We start from the raw sequence: 21,940 nt of genomic DNA, 5'->3' as shown, positions 1-21,940 counted from the left end.
CCCAAAAGAAACAGTATTTCATAAGAATCTTAAAAAGATATTTACAAAATGTCTTTTTACTACCTCTACTTTTAACATCTATCAGGCACTTCAGAACATCTAGAAAGACTAGATATTGCAGAAAAGTACTTAGCACTATCAACCTCATATACAGTAGCGAGGAATAAAATGCACACACAAAACAATGTCATAAAATGAAAATGTCTTCCAAACATGACCACTCTGGCACCGAGCCTTCGTTTCTTCCTCCTCAAGGTCTTCCACGCCACGTCCTCTAACCCACTGCACAACGGTGGACGCGCGTCGCTCCTGCTGTCGCTTCCAGCGGTGGTCTAACAATTCCATTTCAAAAAGTCATTTCCGGAAGACATTTTTATGATGTTTTTGAAAACAAACGGGCATTTTACAAGACGTGTGATTTTCTAACTCTACTTTATCATACGTCGGCCACCTCTTCCCATCTAGAAGACCTAGATGTAGCCAAAGTTTTCTTTTGAAAGGTTGAGAGAAAAGTTGAGAGCAGCTTTTTCATATTATATACACAGGCCTTCCATAAACGGCCAGTAAATCTTCCCAAAGGGTGGCGGTCACTTCCCGTGGGCCAAACGTGGTCTTTTCCTACCATTTCTGTCTTGCAAGGTCAAGGTCTGACGGAACTGAAACCGAAAGCCCGAGGGCCCGCCGACCCTTCCACCGCCATCAACCGGGGCGCCTCACCTTCGGCCCGAAGGCCTTTGTCCGGTGTCGTCCGGACGAGGGGAGATCTCGTCCCACTGGGACAGAGCAGTCACCGCCATGTCCCGGATCCGCGCGGCTCCAAGGCCTACGGGTGGCCGAGCCCGTGTCCAGCAGAGACGCCTAACGACGCTCCTCGGGGTTCGAACGGCCGCCATTCTTCTGCCCCGCCACGCCCAAAGGCACGACGTCCTCGGCGGCCCGGCGGGAGGCTGCGCCGCGGCCCGGCAAGGTTGGGCAGGGAGACCGGGCTCGGCAGAGTCCAGCCCAGAGAGGCCGCCGCCATTACGACTCGGAGGTGGGGGTGGGGCCAGAGAGTCGCTCCTGCTTCACGGTCGGCCAGCCCGCGGGCAGCCGCGGCAGAGGCTCTGGGCTCTGCAGGACAGAGCCCCCTATGGCCTGGCCGCGGGCCCCCCAGCCCACCCCCTGGCCCCAGGCCGGAGGGCCCCGGGAGACAAGGCCGTGGTCCGCTTCTCACCGCGCTCTCTGCCGGAACTCAAATATCATTTTTTATATTCGTTTATTTTCCCTTCAAAAAAGAGAGCAACTTGAACTTTATACTGTCTTATCTCCGGTAACCATAAGCCAGCCTGGTCCAGAGTAGGACCACACATCTAGGAAATAACTGTTCACTTTGTCGCTTTTCTTGTTCTCTCTCATTTAATCTTCACAACTCTGTAGGATGAACATTATCATCATTTCTACTTACGTTAATAACTTGTCTGGGGCTTCAGTGGCTACTGATCAGGTATTCGAACCCAGGCAACCTGGTCCTAGAGAAGGACAACTGGAGGCTGGGTGCAGAGGGCAAATGGCCCCATGATCATTGTTCCTCAAGTGACTCTTAAGTTATGACAATTGTTAAGGCAATGACAAAAATGTTACAGGAATTATTATGAAATATGTGATTAAAATCAGGGGTTCCGCTGCGAAGTATGCAGTAAACGAGAAAATATTCCTTTCATGTTCTTGCTTTCCCTCCAAGCAGCACTGGAGAATCAGTTCCCCAACTGGCCCACAGCGGCCCACTCCTCCAGAAGTTAGAACCTGTCTAGTCTTCTCCAGGGCCCCCGCTCTTAACCACTGTGAATCCTGACTCCCTTAGTGGGAAAAACACAAAATTTGGGTTCAAAAGATCTAAGTTTGACACGAGGCTCTGTCACATACTGAGCTTGGGCAAGTCACTGAACTCAGTTTAATCTCAATTTAAAGTGGAGCAGGGGGCCGGCCATGTGGCACAGCGGTGAAGTGTGCAGGTTCTGCTTTGGCGGCCCAGGGTTCACCAGTTCAGATCCAGGGTGCAGACACGGCACTGCTTGGCACGCCATGCTGTGGTAGGCGTCCCACATATAAAGTAGAGGAAGATGGGCATGGATGTTAGCTCAGGGCCAGTCTTCCTCAGCAAAAAGAGGAGGATTGGCAGCAGATGTTAGCTCAGAGCTAGTATTCCTCAAAAAAAGAAAAGAGAGAGGATCAGAAGTATTGATAAAATGGCACCATTTTGTGTTAATAAAAAATACATAGGTAGATATATCCAGAGAGGATAGATACAGATAATAAATTAGATAGGTAGTAAATGGATAGGGACATGCTTGAACATAGAGAAAATATTTCTGGAAGAAGGCTCAAGAATTGATAATTATCGCCTCTAGGAAGGAGACCCATAGACTGGAAGATGGGTGGGGGAGAGAACTGTTTTACACTCTTGACATTTTTGTGTTGTTTATTTTTTATATATCCTCAATAAGCTACTGACCAACAGAAACAGATGGACATACAAACACCCACATGCGTACAAAGTGGATAAGTAATCCTAACCCTAAATTCAATTATGACTTATGTGATCAATTAATCTTGTAAAAATATGTCACTACTTTTGAAAGAATTAACCCCTAGTGTGGAGTATCTTAAATTTTCTCAAGCTTACCAGGTAACCAAGCATCTGTGGGAAGAGTATCTTCTTCATTAAAAATAGTGTGGTCTACAGAGAAGTGCCAACTGAAGCTGATGACAATCCCACATGTATTAACCATAAGGACAACTTTGAAGATGATTGCAGGCAATTTCATGAAAAAATAAATATAAGATCACATTGAAACAATAAAGATCAATAATATCAGAAAAATACCAGCGACCTGATATCAGAAACAAGTACAGCTAAGAAACTGAGTAACATAAACATAAAAAAGAATTTTTTAAATTTTGCCATAATGTACATGAATTTTTAAAACTTTTGAGAATAATGTTTAATAGAACTATTTGTAATCTATTATACAATAAATCCAATTTTGGCTGACATACATATTTCAAAATATTATTTTAAAAATTATATAATTCCAATGGCTTTTATTATCTCCTTTTACTCTCAAAGTTGTACTGGATTAGAGGGTACATTACGTGGTCACACTAGTGGGAGAAAACCAATGACACTGATCAGTTCAGACCCCACGTGACCTCGTTTCACTACCTCTTAGATATTTGACTTCTTTCTCATTCTTATCTCTTTATCATTAATAGAGATAATACGTGAGGAGTTTAACAAGGATGTCAGAATATTTTGAGATTTCTCTATAAACCACTACCCGTCAAGACCAAGGTGACAACTTTCCCACTCTCTGTAAAAGGAAAACTTAGGGATCACTGCCCGGTTGTTTCTTTGCATTATAAATTCTGGATTTCAAATTAAAATTGTAGGTCAAGTTTCTAAACCTTCAGCAGGAAGAATTCCACTTGACTAGCATGTCCCAAGCACATCTCCTCTGAGAATCCTACATAAGGAAGAAAGCATGATTAAACACACACACAAATCAGTGGCACAGTAAAAGAACCATACAACCTGGTTACATGAGGTTTCTCTCAGGGTGACAAGAAAGGTTCAACTAGGAAAACTATAAATTTGCAGTAGGAGTCTCTCCTTATCCAACCAAGCTCTCCAGTGGCTGCCTGAAACCGTGGTTAGTACTGAATCCTAAATATGCTATGTTTTTCCTATACATACATACCTAAGATAAAGTTTAACTTATAAATTAGGCACAGTAAGAGATTAATGGCACTTTGGGGCCATTATTAAGTAAAATAAGGGTTATTTGAACACAAGCACTGTGATACTGTGACATTTGATCTGATAATGGAGGCTACTAAGTGACTAATGGGCAGTAGTGCATACAGCGTGAATACACTGGACAAAAGGATGTTTCACTTCCTGGGTAGGACAGGAGTGGGACAGCATGAGATTTTTTCACACTACTCAGAACGGCTTGTAATTTGAAACTTATGAATTGTTTATTTCTAGAATTTTCCTTTTAATATTTTTGGATCGTAGTTGACACAGTAACTGAAACCACAGAAAGTGAAATTGAGGATAAGGGAAGATTACTGCATATGAAATGAGAAAACTCACATACTCATCTTTATAGAACAAAATCCAACATTCTTGCTTTTAAGAGATGTAGTACAGGAACAACGGCTACCTTCTTAACATGGGAAATCAAACCACCCCTATGTCTCAAGTTAAAAATACTAGAATCATACTCTTCTTAAGGTCAGAAGCAAGACAACCATCACCCCCATTCTTTAGCAGTGCATTTGTTAATATATCGATTAATAAGAGAAAAAGAGAAAGGAAGGCATGGAGGGAAGGAGGGAAAGGAGCTGGGAGGAGGAGGGAGAGAAGAGGAGGGAGAGAGGAAGGAAGAAAATTTACTGAACAGTAGCCCAGATTAGGGACCAGCAACTGGATTTGCAGCTCATACAGTCCGTGTCACAGTACTCAACTTTGCTGTTATTGTGCAAGAGTAACCATAGACAATATGGAAGGAAATAAACATGGCCGCACTCCGTCCAGTAATCTCTATGGACACTGAAATTTGAATTTCGTGTAATTTTCACATACCACAAAAGATTCTTCTTTTAATTTTTTTCCCAGCTATTTAAAAATCTAAAAACCATTCTTAGCTCCTGGGTTGTACAAAAAGAGGTGGGCTAGATTTGATGACCCTACCCTGGATCACTTTAACAGTAATTAACTCCAGGAAGTGGAACTTGGGATATGTGTGTGTGTGTGTGTGTGTGTGTTTTGCGGTGGGGTGCATAGGAAAAGGCAGTACTGGTGAAGGGAGAGAGAATTTTACTTTTTATTTTGACACAACGCTATACTTTAAAAGTGTTTTACCATAATCATGAATTCTAAAATTTTTAAATCTATTAGACAAATATAAACAAACTTATCTAATTGTCTGTTTTCCTATTTTTTCCATAGTAAGGGTTTTACAGAAGGACTGTAAAGAGCAATCAAATTATAAAAATGTTGACTTTTACAACAGCATTTTCATTTTCTTCTCTCAGAAAAAAAGGACCTGCTTTCTCTAGCTGTTAATTACCTTCCTGTAAACAGAGTGACCCTTAGGAATTCTATTTGCGTTATAGCTTATCTGCAAGCCTCACTGAACTTTCATCACGAACAATGGAGCACACACAGCTCCTACATTTATACCAGGTTTGTTCTTCCTTTTTTTTTTTTTTTTTTTTGATGTTGAACTCCAGCCAAACATTAATTACCTTGGGAAGTAAAAGGTAGAAAAGAAAAAAGCTCAAAGATGGTATTTGGCCTCATTTTATGAGGATACTCAATCTCATTTTAGAGAAAGGGAGAAGAGTTTTTTTTAGCGTGAGAAGCATGGGAACAAGACAGAAGTACAGAGTTGTTCAGACAAACCTGTTGGTGTAAGTTTGCAGGTGACCGTGCTCTTGTTTCCATGCAGGTGGGGCTGGAGGTCAGTGGGGTGTGTGTGTGTGTGTCTGCATATCTATAAATCCACACCCATTTTTAACCAGAAACATCCAGAATACACTTCCAGCAAGAGCACTGGCAAGTTCAGGTAAGCAAGCAAAATTTCCGGATTATTTAATCAGTGGTCAAGCTCTGCTATATTTAAATCAGCAATTTATCGCTATTCAAAAGTGAGGTCTTCAGGGAAGGGTGGGGAAAGTTCAGTTAAATTGTATTTTTCTTCTTTTAATGAACTGGATTTCTTTTGCTGGTTTTATACTTTTATTCTCTACTTATATTAATGATATTATAATAAACTGACATTTACCGAAAATGACCCTTTAAAAATTATGCTACCAGTAACTATTTTTCTTCCCTGTTTTCTTTTAAATTTTATTTTAAAATAGGAAATATTGCTATGTGATAGCTGAGTAAATGACTTAAATTACTTTTGAAAAGTAAAATGCTAGTGTCAGAGAATGCTAACTGGCCAATATTTATAACACGTAATTGTAGGCATTTGGTTATATGGCTCCTGGGTGCACTGTAAGCTGCTCCAGGGCCACAATTGTGTCATATTCGTCTGTGTCCCCAAGTAGATTAACCATACATCTCTTATGAGAGGACCCTCAAGAGTTTGCATTCTATTTTACCAAGGAAAGCATTGTTTGTGTAAAAATAGCAATATATAAATGGATGGGCTTTGTCATAGAATATATTCAATACCTACTTTACAATTTATCAATGTAAACCGGAAAAACAAATATTTTGATTTTTTAAGTAGAACAGTCTTTGACAGTAATACATAATAACTTGAAATTTGAAGGAAAAAATCGTTCCCACTCAATTCTAAACCTGGCAGCTTTAAAATAGGAAAATGGTGAAGTTGTACTTTATTTTAATATAGATTCCATCTACTTATCTCTGTCTCTACCATAGAGAATCTTTTCTGACACTTTCTCCAGATTAACTTTTCTCAACTCTTCTTCATATTCAGGAAAAATCTTAAGGCAATTAGGGACTCTTTTCCCCAGGAAAATGGACAGAGGCACATAAAATTTTAATACAATTGCAAGGTTTTTTGAACCTTTGTAGCTCAGTCATAGACCTCCTAGAGCCCACTGGATCCAAGTTAAGACCCTGCCCTGGGTGGTTGCTTCCGTTTCTCCACAGCAACCTTCCACCTGATTGAGCCTGCGCTTCTCAGATTAGACTTTGCTCCAGATTCAGCTGTCCCCAACCTCTGCTAAAATCTACCCTTTCTTTGTTTCAGTCTCTAAGGTACAAGATGACCAGTCCTTAAGGTAAAAGATGGCATTCTGAAATGTTTTATGGTATTAATAAGTTATGGGAACTTAAATTGAGATCCTTATCAGGCACCACGGTTATTGTTTAACAAGGTTTTCAATGCTTGAACACAAAGAAATTCAAAAACGGATCCACTGCAGATTAGGGAGGGAAATAATTTAAATAGGGTCAACCTGGAGTGGCAACCGTTTTCAATCCAGACGGGGACTGAAGGGATACACCACTGGCAAGGGAAGAGACTAGAATGAGAGGAATGAGGAAGTGTCTGGAGAAATCTAGACACTATTAACTCCTCCGCCACCAAGTCGCTGCTCTCCTTCATGACTGTGGTTGCTGTAGGGCATATGTTGCCTATTACCATTGTGAGGCAGGAAATTATTTTAAGGAGGGTTTGTGTCCTATTAGTCTTTCAATTTTCCACAGTGCCTAGTACAGTTACACACAGCAACTTCCGTGTTTGAGCAGAATCACCAAACAGTCACTCACTATTTTGATGGAGAATTCACTACTAAATAATGTTTATTTAGGAAAATGTTAAAAGGAAAATGTTATTTAAAACATTTAAATTTAAAACATAAACATGAAAGATTTCTGTACATTGATCTCATATTTTGAGGTGATTTCAAAGCTGCATATGTCAACTATTTTCACGTGAGTTTTATATGCTACAAATGCTGTAACCAAATAACACCTCACAAGTACTAAATACTCCCTGTAATGTATTTATCAAGTGGTTTAAGACAGCTCAGGTCCAACTCCAGACTTTTGATTATATCTTAACATACAGAGTGTAAGTGACAGCACGTTGAATTAAAAATCAATTTGAGCTCTAGCTAACTAAGGGAGAATGTCATTGCAGCAAGTCTGCTCTATTTTACACATATAATTAATTTATAAATAAACATAACTATATAATTTATAAATAAATGTAACAACAATCTAGTATAGTAACAACTATACTACATTTTTAAAAAGAGCTGGGTTGTAAACTGAAGGGAAAAAGAGTAAGGAACTGATGGAAGGATGAGAAAGATAAGTGACTGTGGAGGAATTGAAGACCAAGAATATTCCATATTCTATTTTTCCTCTGAATTCTATTTTAAGCAATATTTGTTTATGCCTAATCTTAGCTTGGTATAGAGTTAAAATGTTATTTTAATCTATTAGATCAAGAAGGATCAAAAGGCAAAGAATATTTATGTATGCCAAAAGTCCCCTTTGCACTGCACTTAACAGTTGCAAGGCCTTTAATAACGTGATCTTGAGTTTCACTGCAGTGCTGTGAGCACAACAATGAAGTCGGAAGTGAGCTTCGGGTGCCCTGCTCTAGTTCTCTTTCACCTTCATTGTGCTGCTCCCAAGATGCCCAAGCTGTGGCTTTTCACCAAGTGCACATTTATTGAGTTGATTGCCCTTTCAAAATAAAACATGAATGAAAGTTCTAGGTAGTTCTACCATGTCATCTCACACAATCACAGCAATCTATCAGCATAGGTTTGGTCTAACTCTTAACACATGTCTTAAGGACAGCCTGAAGTAACTTACTAGATTCTGAAAATTATTTTCTACCCTCTAGCTTCATTTGAATGATTCTCAAAAGACATGATGTTGCACTCGGCTTTGGTCTTCTGCCTCTTACTCATCACAGTTTCTTCCAACCTTGCCATTGCAATCAAAAAGGAAAAGAGACCTCCTCAGACGCTTTCAAGAGGTACTAGAATCTCATTTTATTTTCTAAACTCAGTCATTTGGATTGTTTTAAAGTTCCTAGTCTCTTACTCATAGTGTAGTTATAAAACAAACTCAATTAACTGAATATTTTGTTGTGTACTACCTTAAAATAGGCAACCCCCCCCCCCCAAAAAAAAACAGAAAGGACCAGTCAATGGTAAAGAGTGAAACAAACCAACTGAAAAACAATAGCAAGTTGCTGTATCTTTGTAAAAATAGTAGAGGTTTGGTTTGGATGCATATAACTTTGGTAACCAGAGTTCTAGAAAATAATATTAATTGGTATGTTGTAATGATGTCCTAAAGCCAATTAATATCCCTCAAAATCTGCTCCAATTCCCTGCCCTTTAGTTAGTCAGGCAAGAAATAATTCGGAATAATTTTATCCAAGCATCTCCAGAAACTTATACTTCATTCTACCCTCTGAGAATTTTGGTTAACCAAGTGTTTGCTATATTGACTCCAGAAAGCAGCTACAGTGGTTTTAGACATCATAATCTAGATTTGTCATTGGCTACATGTTTAGAAAACATTTCAATTTTGTAGTCACTGTTCTCCTTTGGCCTAAGAAACAAATACATCTTCATCTGTAAAGAAGCATTTCATTTAAAAAATTCTCAAGATTTGTTTCTGTAATAGAAATGGGAACAAAATCACTTATCTCCACACAGTTAATTCAAAACTTGTAGTGCAAACCATTACATCCTAGTGACCACTACTTGGGGTGGTAATGTAAATAGAGCAAACAAATGGAGACCAATTGTAGTATAATTTCAAATTCTAAAATATTGACTTTCTTTCCAAGTTCATTCATTCCTTAATAGATGTATTGAGCACCAGTCAATTGCCCATCAATGTTCAATCAAGTTAATTTATTCTACTTCAGTTTAAAATCACAGAAACTATAAATCTAAAAAAACCCAATATTTTTACAAAATAAATTAAAAGAGGAAAATATTTTAAGTATAATTTACCATGTATCTCCATATATAAACACAATAGTTATAAAACAATGAGCTCAGAAGCCTTCAAGTGCCTAAGACTGAACTAGTCGTACTCTTAAAGACCCTCCAGGATGGAGTTAAACAGCATGCTGTTAACATACCATAAGGCACAAACATTTCGTGTATTCACCTTTATTAAAACTTTTTGGTGAATTTTCTGAAAAATATGCTCAATAGCGTGGTAAATTTTAAACAATTTGATGATTCTGCTACTTTAGTTATTTAGAAACTATTTTAATAGGGAAGATGACTGATGTTATCTGGGAACTCCATTATTAAGAATTGATTTACATTCGGTTAAGCCTTTTACCATCTGCTGGTAACTGGTAACATCCTAACTTCTTTTTGAATCAATAGAACTGCCCAGCACCCAGCCCAGTGCCTGGCATATAATAGATGCTCAAAAACATATTGGATGAATGAATAAAATCTCAGAAGACAAGCAAGCATAGCTAGAAATAGAATTATGGTAATGAACAGAGACCTTGAGGAGAGCTTAAACTCTGTACCACCTTTGGCCTACTGTGATTACGAGACCATGTGTATAACAAATAATTCTAATCCAATCTGGCTCCCCTACAAGGCCATGCATGCATTGTTTGAGAGCAGGGATTGTTCTGTCTTACCTTTGTACACCCAGTGCTACGTGAGGAAGGCATACAGCAGATGTTCCTTTAATGTTTGTGGGACTAAGTTGAACGGAAGCAAAGAATAGTAATTGTTCCCTTTGCTGACGTCCCAGCACTGAATGATATTTGCAACAGAATAGGGAAATTAAGTAGGAGCCCAGTAGGAGCTGTTTCTAAAATAACTCATTTAATGCAAAATGTGGTGTGAAGTTACTACGTGTGTTCAAGCAAAATTGTAAAGAAAACTTTTCAGGATTATTACAGATAGATGGGGTATTAAACTAACACAAGACGTCTTCAACTATTAAGATTCTGAAATCAGGCAGAAACAAAACAACAACACTGCTGGTAAGAGAGGAAAATAGTGCAACCCCTTGGAAACAATTTGGCAGTTCCTTAAATGATTAGATATAGAGCTACCATATGATCCAGCAACTCCACTCCTGGGTATATACCCAAGAGAAATTAAAACCTATATCCACACAAAAACTGATACACAAATGTTCATAGCAGCATTATTCGTAAATGCCAAGAAGTAGAAACAACCCAAATGTCCATCCCTGGATGAACAGATACATAAAATGTAGTATATTCATACAATGGAATATTTGGCCACGTAAAAAAGTGAAGTACTAACACCTGCCACAGCATGGATGCACCTTGAAAACATTATATTAAGTAAAAGCATCCAGTCACAAAAGAGCACACATTGTATGAGTCCACCTATATGAAATATCCAACAAGAAAGTCTACAGAGTCAGAAGGCAGATTAGGTGTTTCTTAGGTCTGGAGGAGATAGATGGATTAGGGGGTGACAGCTAAAGGGTACAGGATTTCTTTTTGAAATGATGAAAGTGTTCTAAAATTGATTATGATGCCCAGCTCTAAATATGCAAAAGTTACACTTTCCAAGGATGAATTGTATCGGTATGTGAATTATATTTTAATACAGCTGTTACCGAAAAGCCAACAAGCAAAATCATGGAATTGTTTTTGTCTTGCTTCATAATTCTGCATCTTAATTCTTGGCCATCTTTTAGCCATGGTATCAAAACCAGAAACTGCAGTCTGACAGTATGAAACATACAAGAAAATCTGAGTCCAAACTAGCCTGCAAATATTTCTATTTTCAAATTAATTCAATCTCTCTCATCTGTAGACCAAGACATTTCCTAAAAACACTCTGCAGTATTTCTGAATGTGTTGTGCATTCTTCTCCTCAATGATCTCATTCTTTAATGTCTAATACACATTCCCAACTACTTATATCACTTCTTTAAAGGCTAGTGGGTTCTCTCTCTACTCATTGCTTTCTATTTCCCTCTCCTCCACTCTTCTGGGTGCTTCCAAAATACCTGTATTTTATTGTGTCTCTCAACCATAAAATTCCCATACCAGTATTTTTTCCATGTCAGAACTCAAAGCAAAATTTGGAATTCCTTTTTTTCATGATGTATACTAACCTAGAAGTGTCTGCATGTCTTGGCACTCAAGATCCTAGCATACTGTACAGTCCAGTCCAAAATATTCCTGATAGATTTACAAAACGTGCGAAGATTAACTGTAACTTCCTCTTGTTTATTCTGAAAGCCAGAGCTCTTGCATGGTCCAGAGATGTCTTTGCAATTATCAGTAATCACAGCGTTTGTTGAGCACTTACTGGGTTCAAGGCTATGCACCTTGAGGTTTGAAACACAGTCACCAAACCTCAGCACTATAATCTGAAAGGACACCACCTCTTTATAGCTGGTTATAATTACGTATCCTGTATACCATATGTCAGACAGCTGCTTGGTGGCTTAGTTAAATATCTGTCGACAGAGATCTGCTTATCACATGCCCATTTCAGAGCTCTTCTGTGAGGTAATGCATTGATTTCTTCTGTTTTAGGATGGGGTGATGACATTACTTGGGTACAGACTTATGAAGAAGGTCTCTTTCATATTCAAAAAAGGTAAAACACCTCTCAGTTAAATTTGACAGATCATATAGATTCCTCCCCATAGAGGAGCCCAAAACTAGCGCGTTAGCTTTTGAAACGATATCACAAGTATTTACTCTGCTATTCGATGCTCCTTAGACTAAGAGTTGCCATTAGAATGTTTTTTGTAAACAAGAGCTCTAAATACCTTTGTATTAATTTCTTAATTACCCAAGCAAGCTTTTGAATATAAGTTGTATTAAAAAAACAGTCTGTAGGCATTACACAAGCTTAAATAGGAAACTGGTTTAGAGCAGCAGTTCTCAAGCCTGTCTGATCATCAGAACAATTCAGGAAGTTTTCTTTAACATTCGTATTTATAATCGATCAGTCAAGTACTTCCCAACTATCCCCTGCTAGGTGCCAGGCACTGCTCTATGCTCAGTGACCAAGAGTGATGTGATTTTTATCCTTAAAGAGCTACTAAATCTTTGGGTATGGAGCTGAGAAACTTGTACTTTTTTTTTTTTAAGATTGGCACCTGAGCTAACAACTGTTGCCAATCGTTTTTTTCTTCTGCTTTTTCTTCCCAAAAGAAACTTGTATTTTTAAAAGCTCCCCAAGAACTTATCAAATATCTAAAGAACATTCAATTCCAGTACTCTTTTAAAGAACAAGATCCCAAATGAGAATTGAGTAAAACACTGTCTCAAAACTGGACAAGTATTGCCAAAAAAAGTCTGTAGAATAATCTCATTTCCAAATAGGAATGTAACAAATAAACAACATATTGGCAAAGAGCACCAGCAGAGCATTTAAAGAATACACCCCAATAAAGTGAGACCTAGTCTGGGAATAGCCAGCCCTGATGCTCTAGTGGTTAAGATGCAGTGTTCTCACCTCCACAGCCCAGGCTTGTTTCCCCATCCATCTGTCGGTTGTCGTACTGTGGCGGCTCTATGTTGCTGTGATGCTGAAAGCTACGCCATCAGTATTTCAAATACCAGCAGGGTCACCCATGGTAGATAGGTTTCAGTGGAGCTTCCAGACTAAGACAGACTAGGAAGAAGGACCTGGCCACCCATTCCCAAAGAAATGGGCTGTGAAAACCCTATGAATAGCCACAGAGCATTGTCTGATATAGACCCGGAAGGTAAGAGGACAGCACAAAAAGGACCAGACAAGACTCCACTGTGCTGTACACAGGGTCCAGGATCTCCAAGAGTTGGAATCCACTTGATGGCGCTAACAACAAAGTCTTGGAATGCCAAGAAGATTCAAGATTAAGAAATCTAATAATTAAAATAATTGAATATTTATAAGGAGACAAGTCATAGAAGTATCTCCTATCTCCATAAATGCTGAAAAAGCATTTAAAAGAATGCAAAATCTACATGTGAATTTTAAAACAACTTTTATTTAACAATATTAATTTTTTTTTGAGGAAGATTAGCCTGAGCTAACATTTGCCACCAATCCTCCTCTTTTTGCTGAGGAAGACTGGCCCTGAGCTAACATCCATGCCCATCTTCCTCTACTTTATATGTAGGATGCCTGCCACAGCATGGCTTGATTAGTGGTGCATAGGTCTGCCCCCAGGATCCAAACCAGTGAACCCTGGGCCACCAAAGCAGAGCGTGCAAACTCAACTGCTATCCCACCAGGCCAGCCCCAACAATATTAAGTTTTTTTCGTTTATCCTAAGAAGGAAATATCCATTCCCTCAAAAAAGCCAACATCATGCTTAGTGGGAAAACAAACAGAAGTATCCCATTGAAGTCTGGATAAGACAAGAACGTCTACAATCACTGCAATTATTAATGCTGTCCTGGAGGTAGCAACCAATGCAATTCGATGAGGAAAATTAAAAGTACAAAACTCGGAAGGCAGAAGGTAAAATATCTTTATTTGTAGATGTGTACGTGAAAAACTGATCGTCAACTGAAAGCACTCAGAAAAATGAAGAGTCAGTTAAAGTCGATGAGAACAAATTAATATATAGAAATCAGTAGCATTTATACACAGAAAAAAAAGTGGCCAAAGGAACTTATAAAATACCTCATTTAAAATAGCAACAAAAAAGATAAAATATCCTAGGATAAACTTGACAGAAAATACACAAAATCTACATGAACCCAAAGGTACTACTGAGGAAAAAAATTAAAAAGCAATGAAAGGATCTATTGTGTTCTTGGTAGGGAAGACTCAGCATCATAAAAATGTCAGTTCTCTCCACATTTAAAAAAATTATAAGACAATCAAAATAAATTGATAGAATTTTTTTTAAAGATGATTTCAGAGTTGAATTGAGAAAGACAAGTAGTAACATTCTGAAAAGAAATTAGTGGGGATTAGCCCTTAATTGCTATAAAACATTTGGCAAAACTACAATAAAACAACATGTTACTGGTAAATGAATCAGATGGAGAGTATAGAAATAAAAATGGAGACTATAGAAAATTTTACACAATAAAGTAGTGTTTTAAATCAGGGGTTGAACAGACAGAGTATGTAAAATAATTAGTGTTAGAGAGAAGTTGGTAGCCATTTGGAAAACAATTTGGATCCATTCCTCACATTTTATATTACAACAAATTACAAAGATTTAATATTAAAAATGAAACCATTAAGGAACTAAAAGATATTGCAAATTTTATTTCTATAAATTCTTGAAGTAGGGAAGACCTGATACTAGGGTGAGGCAAGAGGAGAACCTAGGATACGAAAATAAACTTTTTGCACCCTAGATGCTCCTCTTGCCTCACCCTACTCCTGTCCTTTACGCTTGAGAATGGCCAAAGAAAAATCCTAAAAGAAACAATATTTTTGACTACATGAATTCTTTGCATAAGCAAAACCTTGTCATAAACAAAGGAAAAAGACAAAAACAAAACAAACCCCAGAAAACTAGAGCACAATAACACAAGGGTGAGTTTCTCTAATATACAAAGTACTCATATCAATTAATAAGAGGTCAACAAGTCGACAGAAGAAAACGAACAGATGATATGAAAGTTCACAGAATAGAGAAAAAAGGTAATTTAAACATTTGAGTGACTATTTTTCCAGCTTTATTGAGATATAATTGACATGTAACATTGTGTAAGTTTAAGGTGTGCAACATGATGATCTGATATATGTAGATATTGCAAAATGATCACTACCGTAATTAACACATCCATCACCTCACAATTACCATTTTGTTTTTGTTGTGATAACTTTTTAAGATCTACTCTCTTAGCAACTTTCAAGTGTACAGTAGAGTATGGTTACTGTAGTCACCGTGCCGTACACTGTAGCCCCAGAACTTATTCACCTTATCACTGGAAGTTTGTGCCCCTTGACCATCTTCACTGATTTCATTGCCCTGCCCCTGGGAACCACCAATCCTACCAACCTAGTCTTCATTTCTATGAGTTTGGGTTTTTTTAGATTCCACATATAAGTGAGCTTATAAAGTTTTTGTCTTTCTCTAACTTGTTTCACTCAGCATAATGCGCTCATGTTTCATCCATGTTGTCACAAATGTGTTGACAGACACTTAGGCTATTTCCATGTCTTGCCTATTGTGAATAATGCTGCAATGAAAGTGGGAGTGCAGATATCTCTTCGAGATAGTGATTTTATTTCCTTCAGATATATATCCAGAAGTAGAATTGCTGGATCATATAGTAACTATTTTTTATAAGAAAGGAAAACCACATTAACTTCCCTCTTTTCACCTGTTGGATAAAAGAATTAAAAGTCTGATAAGCAGTTTTCGTGAGATTAGAACAAACAGTTGCCTCTTACATTACCATATGCTTCTATGAAAAGTATATATATCAAAATTATAAATACACATACTCTTTACCCAGAAATTCCACTTTTGGAAATTTATTTACAAATATACCCACTGGTGTGCAAAATCATATATAAATAACATCATCAAAGCGGTGTTTGTAAATGTTTGGAAATAATCTAAACACAAAAAACTGGAAACAATTTAAATAGCTATCTTCAGGGGACCAGTTAAATAAATTAAAGAATATCCATATAATGGAATATTATACAGAAGCACAAGGGAATGATATCCAAGATTTACCATTATGTTAAAAAAGCAAAATGCAAATACACGTGTATAGTGTGCTAGTATTTATACTTTTTAAAATGAAAGGAATATGCACTTACACATATACATACACATGGACATATACATTTACATATTCATAAACATGCATTTACATAAATATAGACATATTCGTATGCTCCTTCCTATATCTAAACATATACATAAATGCATGCATGTACATATACATATTTGGGTATGTGATCTGAGAACCTCTGGAAAGAAACATAAGAAATGGTAATACTGCTTACTTCTGGAAGGCAGGAGTAGGAGGAAGAATTTTTATATTTTTAACTTTTGAATTTTAAATCATCTGAATTTGTAACCTATTTTAAAAGAAAAAATGTAGAATTTTAAAAGATAATTCACCAAATGATGCTGATAAGCAGCTGGGCTTGGCAGACTCTGGTTTTAGAGAATCTCAGAAGTACAGCTACCTTCTCAATTCAAGTTTCTCACCATCTAATGTGCTAGTTCATGAGATTTTAGACCAGGGATCCTCTGTTTTAATCCGATCTGCAAGCTAAGAATGATTTTTACATTTTTTAATTTTAATAAAAATCAAAAGAATAATATTTTGTGACACATTAAAGTTACATGAAACTCAAGTTTCAGTGCTCACAAGTCAAGTTCTACTGTAGCACAGCCACGCTCATTTGTTGCATTAGTGTCCATGGCTGCTTTTGCGCAATAATGGCAGAGTTGAGTTGTTGCAAATGAGACCACATGGCCTGCAAAACTTCAAATATTTACCATTTGCCTCTTTGCTGAAAAAAATTTTTAGCCCTTTTTAGACATCCTTTTTTAAGACTTCAGTGTCTGCTAGAAACAGAAGCACTTCTTGCTTGTCCTGAAACGGAATAGTGTCCTGATTTGAATGTCTGAACAAGCCTTTCAAAGCTGAACTGTTAAGATGGAGTATTCTGTGGTCTTGATAAATTCTTCCTTGGACTCCATTTACCCAGAAATCTGGTGCTGAAATTAGTTTTCCAAGAGTCTTTGGAAAGACATCAACATCTTTCCCTATACATAGCTGTTCTTGGTTCCAGCTGTTGTGCATGTGCTGGGAAGAAATGGGAGCAGTTCAGGAAATCAGAATGACTCATGCCCTAAACTGTTCTGTGTCTCAGGACACCGCTACCTCCCTAAGCTCAGGCAGAGTCATCTAGTAGAAAGATGACTACTTGATGCTTGGGAGGTCCAAGCTCTATACTTGCCTCTAAAAACGTCAATAAACATTTTTAGGCTTAGTTTTGTACTAATAAAAAGAGAGAATGATATTTTATTCATCAGATCTGCGTTTTCACCAATAAATTTGAAGTTGTTGGCAAATAGCCTTCTATGTCATAAATCTTAAAAGGTAAGTTGTAGGATTTACTCTCACCTAAAATTTACTTATATTCCAAGTTTGAGGATTAAAATTATTATCAATTCAAAGTTTGACACTTGAGACTAAAGTAAAAAATTATGGTTATTCAATGACAAGTACTTTATATGATTACCTCTGTTTTTTAAAAGATTTATGCTTAATATGTATACACTAGTCTATCTCCTTTTGTACCCAGCATCCTCTCAAAATTAAGGAAACATTTTTTAAAACATCCTATGTATCCAAATCATAATTCTTTTTATCCTTCACTGTAGTTAATATTCTAATTTTTCTCCTACTTGAAAGAGCAGGGAAGTCGATCAGCTACCATAAAAACTTTTTTTAGAGAGTTAAAATCAAAATGACACTGAGGGGGTCGGCCCCATGGCTGAGTGGTTAAGTTCACATGCTCCGCTTCTGGCAGCCCAGGGTTCGGATCCTGGGCGCGAACATGGCACCGCTCGTCATGCCATGCTGAGGTGGCATCCCACATGCCACAACTAGAAGGACCCACAACTAAAATATACAACTATGTACCGGAGGGCTTATGGGGAGGAAAAAAAAAAAAGATTGGCAACAGTTGTTAGCTCAGGTGCCAATCTACAAAAAAAATGACACTGAAAAATACACAGATACGGAACTCTCACTGAGATGGTTTGTACGTTGTGAGTTGTTACAAGAATGAAAGGATGTGAAAATAGTCAAATATTAATAGCTGTTTTTGTAAAAACTGGAAAACAATTTTTAAAAAATCTTTAAAAAATTTGACTGTCCTGAAATCGGATACCACATGTTCATCAGAGATAAATATCTTATTCATAATATCCTTTCATCTCTGGAGACAAAATTGATTTTTCTTTTTCTAACTGCACTATGGTGTACATAAGAATCACGTGGTGAACTTGTCAAGCTACAGATTTTTGGAGCCCGGCTCCGAAGATTCTGATTGAGTGGGCCTGGGATGGAGCCTGAGAATTTACACTTCTAATGAGCTGCTTGGTGATGCCCATGCTCCCAGTTCTGGGGCTGTGTTTTGAATAACATTGCCAATAGACTACTTTACTATGATTTATCAATCTGAGATTTTTACTTTGTCTTGTCGAAAGTACTAAAACTTTCAATCTAATTTCACTGTACATTTCTACTCAAAGTTAATTGCCTGACTTAATTCCACACTCTCTCTGTTTAGTAACAAGCCATTGATGGTTATTCATCACTTGGAGGATTGTCAGTACTCCCAAGGTAATGTTAGCTCCTGAGATCTTATTGTATTTCCAGTATGAAGTAGGAAATGGTCCTGGTAAGAATTGTTAAGAAAGCACTTAGCAAATCCCATTAAAAAAAAACAAACACACAACTGCCAGAGTACCACCATTTTATAAAGCACCACCATTTTACAAGACTACAAGTGATTGCTCATGATCTATTAAACATTTATATTTAAATGTCCTTTAAGATTTTATATCCCTCTTTCTCCCACACACACCAAAAAAAGGTGGGAAACCTTGCTGAAAGAAGATGTTGTTTTAACCAATGAGTCAAAGAGTTAGATGAAATTATAAAACTGGTGGCTTTATTAAGTGATTATCCCTTGATATCTTTGTGGACAGACCCTGTCCCTCATTGCTTCCCAATGAGAGACAAAGTGGCAACGGGCCAATGAACTATTTACGTCCAAGTTACAGATGCAAACAAATGCAAAGCACTAGCTTTATTTTACTATGTGCTATTGAAGGCATCTTTATACTTAAAACTAACTGGCGTTATGTTTTCCCCACAGCACTAAAAAAAGTGTTTGCCCAAAATAAAGAAATACAAGAAATGGCTCAGAATAATTTCATCATGCTGAATCTCATGGTACAAAAACCTCTACAATGTTTTCTTAACATCACAATTCAATGGAAAATTTGCATCTCTTTTTTTTTCTATTTTTAAGATACAAAGAGTTAAAGTTTTGGTAGATATAGAAATGTTATATAGAATTGTAAGAGGCCAAAATATACAATTTACTGAAAACCTTGTTCACATACAATACTCCTGAAATTAACTGTCAAAACCAGTCCAGTCACATTCATTTTTTTCTTCTGCGCTAGCATGAGACCACTGATAAGAATTTATCACCTGATGGACAATATGTGCCTAGAATCATGTTTGTGGGTATGTGTATAATCTTATTTCATCTGATTGACAAAATTAATTCGTAGTATTCTTGCTTTCATTTATTTTAAAATGTTAGTTCAAGTACTATTCTTTCTGAAGGTAAGTCATTAGTAACCCTGTTAATAACAGTTCTTGTTAGTTCTACAGTCAAAATTCACCATATCTATAATTTGTAAATTTTAGATTTTTAAAAACATATGCTATTAAATCAATATCCGAACGTACTTTCAGTACAGTTCCCCAGACTGTATTGACAGAGAGGTATGACACACTAAAATGAGAATTCAGGTTAACTCAGGGATTCCCATGTATGAAAACTTATTTTGGGGCCAGCTCTGGTGGTCTAGTGGTTAAGTTCAGCGCACTCCACTTTGGTGTTCCCGGGCACAGACCTACACCACTCTGTTAGCGGCTTTGCTATGCTGGCAGCTCACATACTAAAAAATAGAGGAAGATTGGCACGGATGTTAGCTCCAGGCGAATCTTCCTCAGCAAAAAAGCAAAAAACAAAAACACTGATTTTGATATAAGTTTGCTTAACATTTGTTTTAGAATAAGAGGCAAAAATGATTTTAAGGACATTTTAAGTAATACGTCAGTGACATTTTCTTCTTGGCAGATCCTTCTTTAACAGTCAGAGCTGATTTAACTGGAAAATACTCTAACAGACTGTATACATATGAACCTCAGGATTTACCAGTATGTAAGTATTCACAACTTGTCTTGAACAGTGGTTCTAGCTGACACTTGTCTGTCAGAGGGGTCAGTGATGCCCCATGTCAGTGCTGTCCCTACATCAGAGTCACTGGGGTTGGCAGTGGTGGTAGTGGCCAAAATGCAGACTCTTAGCTCCCACCAAAGTGAAAACTTCTGGGGCACCTTGGAATCTCTATTTTAACAGGAATGTCTAATAGTTCCTATGGTCACTAAATTTCGAGACCACCAAAAAGAATAGAGTATACATTTAAGTTTAACAAACCTCAAGAGAGCCAGTCCATTCTTCTGATGTTAAAGATCACATGTGATTTCCTCAAACTAAGAATTCAATCTTTTTGTCCTCTTTACTGCCTATAAGCAAGGAGATACAGTCTGACTTGAGAATTTAATCTATTTTTTCCACCATTCACTATCAATTATCTTTAATAAGATAACTATGCCTGTCAGATCCAGCGATACAAAATGATCAGTTAAAAAAAATCTCTCAAAATCTGTCCGATAAATTATCATAAAGAAAGTTGATCAACCAGCTCTGAATGGTCCAATCCCTAATTTACATGTACACCTTTAGCATATATTCTTTAATGTTGCAGATAAATTTCCATGTTTTCATAGCTATTAATTTAAATGGTCGAATTTTAGATTCGGGGGTTAACAGATTCTAACATTTGATGCTTTCCTTTACTACTAGAATAACATTTTTTACTTTTATTTCAGTGATAGAAAACATGAAGAAAGCATTAAAACTTATTCAATCAGAGTTATAAAGGATGACCTCTAAGAGGTCAAGTGTCATGAAGAAAATCTTCCGGTTAACTGACTAATACTACATGTGCGAGTATATGGATTTTGTAGCGTTACCATTTAAATTTTTAGTGTGTTTGTAATATTCTTATGCAAGTAAAATGTTTCAATAAATGTTAAAACCTGAGCCTGATGATGTCATAGCTTCATTTTTTCCTGTCTCAGTAGTAAAAAAAAAAAAAGAAGAAGAAGCTTGTCATCAGCTGAGAGTTATGGTGGAGTCAGGAAGACCCAAGAAGAGGTGTCTGCACTGGTGGTCTCTATTTTCTCACCTCTCACTCACTTCACCCAGTAATCTAATCTGCATTCTGCCTCCTCAGCTCTATGGAATCTGTGAGTACAGGTCATAAACGATCTGCACGTTGCCAAAGCAAATGGGTGCATCTCGGTCCACTTATTTGAACTTTTAGCAGCATATTTCAGAGTTAACCGTTTACTTCTTTTCTTCCTTTAAATTAAAAAAGACATTTAACAACTAATTACAATAAATTAAAAATATAGTTTGAAAATTCAACTACATGTTTCCCTTAATTATTGGGTGGATATTGAATACTTTTAACAATTTTAAGAAAAATCTAACTGCCATGGGGAGATTGGAGAACTTCTCCAATTAACTGTAGGAGAGGATTATATCCATTCTGAAATTATCAAACCTCCAACCATCAACTCAATTATTCACAGGGAGC

At 37.2% G+C, this 21,940-nt stretch overlaps 1 protein-coding gene across 10 annotated transcripts; it reads left to right on the top strand.

Annotated features, from left to right (window-relative positions):
* The first annotated feature begins 874 nt into the window (after positions 1-874).
* On the top strand, positions 875-21,381 carry AGR3 (anterior gradient 3, protein disulphide isomerase family member). Of its 10 annotated transcripts, none has more exons than XM_070264580.1 (10): positions 875-5,230; positions 5,496-5,612; positions 6,777-6,807; positions 8,388-8,522; positions 12,066-12,129; positions 18,763-18,815; positions 19,354-19,430; positions 19,667-19,730; positions 20,353-20,436; positions 21,168-21,381. In XM_070264580.1, exons 4-10 carry the CDS (start codon positions 8,414-8,416, stop codon positions 21,215-21,217), a joined length of 501 nt encoding a protein of 166 aa, XP_070120681.1. In that variant the 5' UTR covers positions 875-5,230; positions 5,496-5,612; positions 6,777-6,807; positions 8,388-8,413; the 3' UTR covers positions 21,218-21,381. The 10 variants fall into 10 exon arrangements, with proteins under 10 accessions (XP_070120681.1, XP_070120678.1, XP_070120685.1 ...); XM_070264581.1 differs by lacking the exon at positions 875-5,230 and adding an exon at positions 5,310-5,457 and having other exon boundaries at positions 5,569-5,612; XM_070264577.1 differs by lacking the exon at positions 6,777-6,807.
* The last annotated feature ends 559 nt before the right edge of the window (positions 21,382-21,940 follow it).

Source organism: Equus caballus, chromosome 4 (assembly GCF_041296265.1).
Source record: "Equus caballus isolate H_3958 breed thoroughbred chromosome 4, TB-T2T, whole genome shotgun sequence".
Taxonomy (NCBI): Eukaryota; Metazoa; Chordata; class Mammalia; order Perissodactyla; family Equidae; genus Equus; species Equus caballus.
This window is presented reverse-complemented; position numbering and strand designations above follow the sequence as displayed.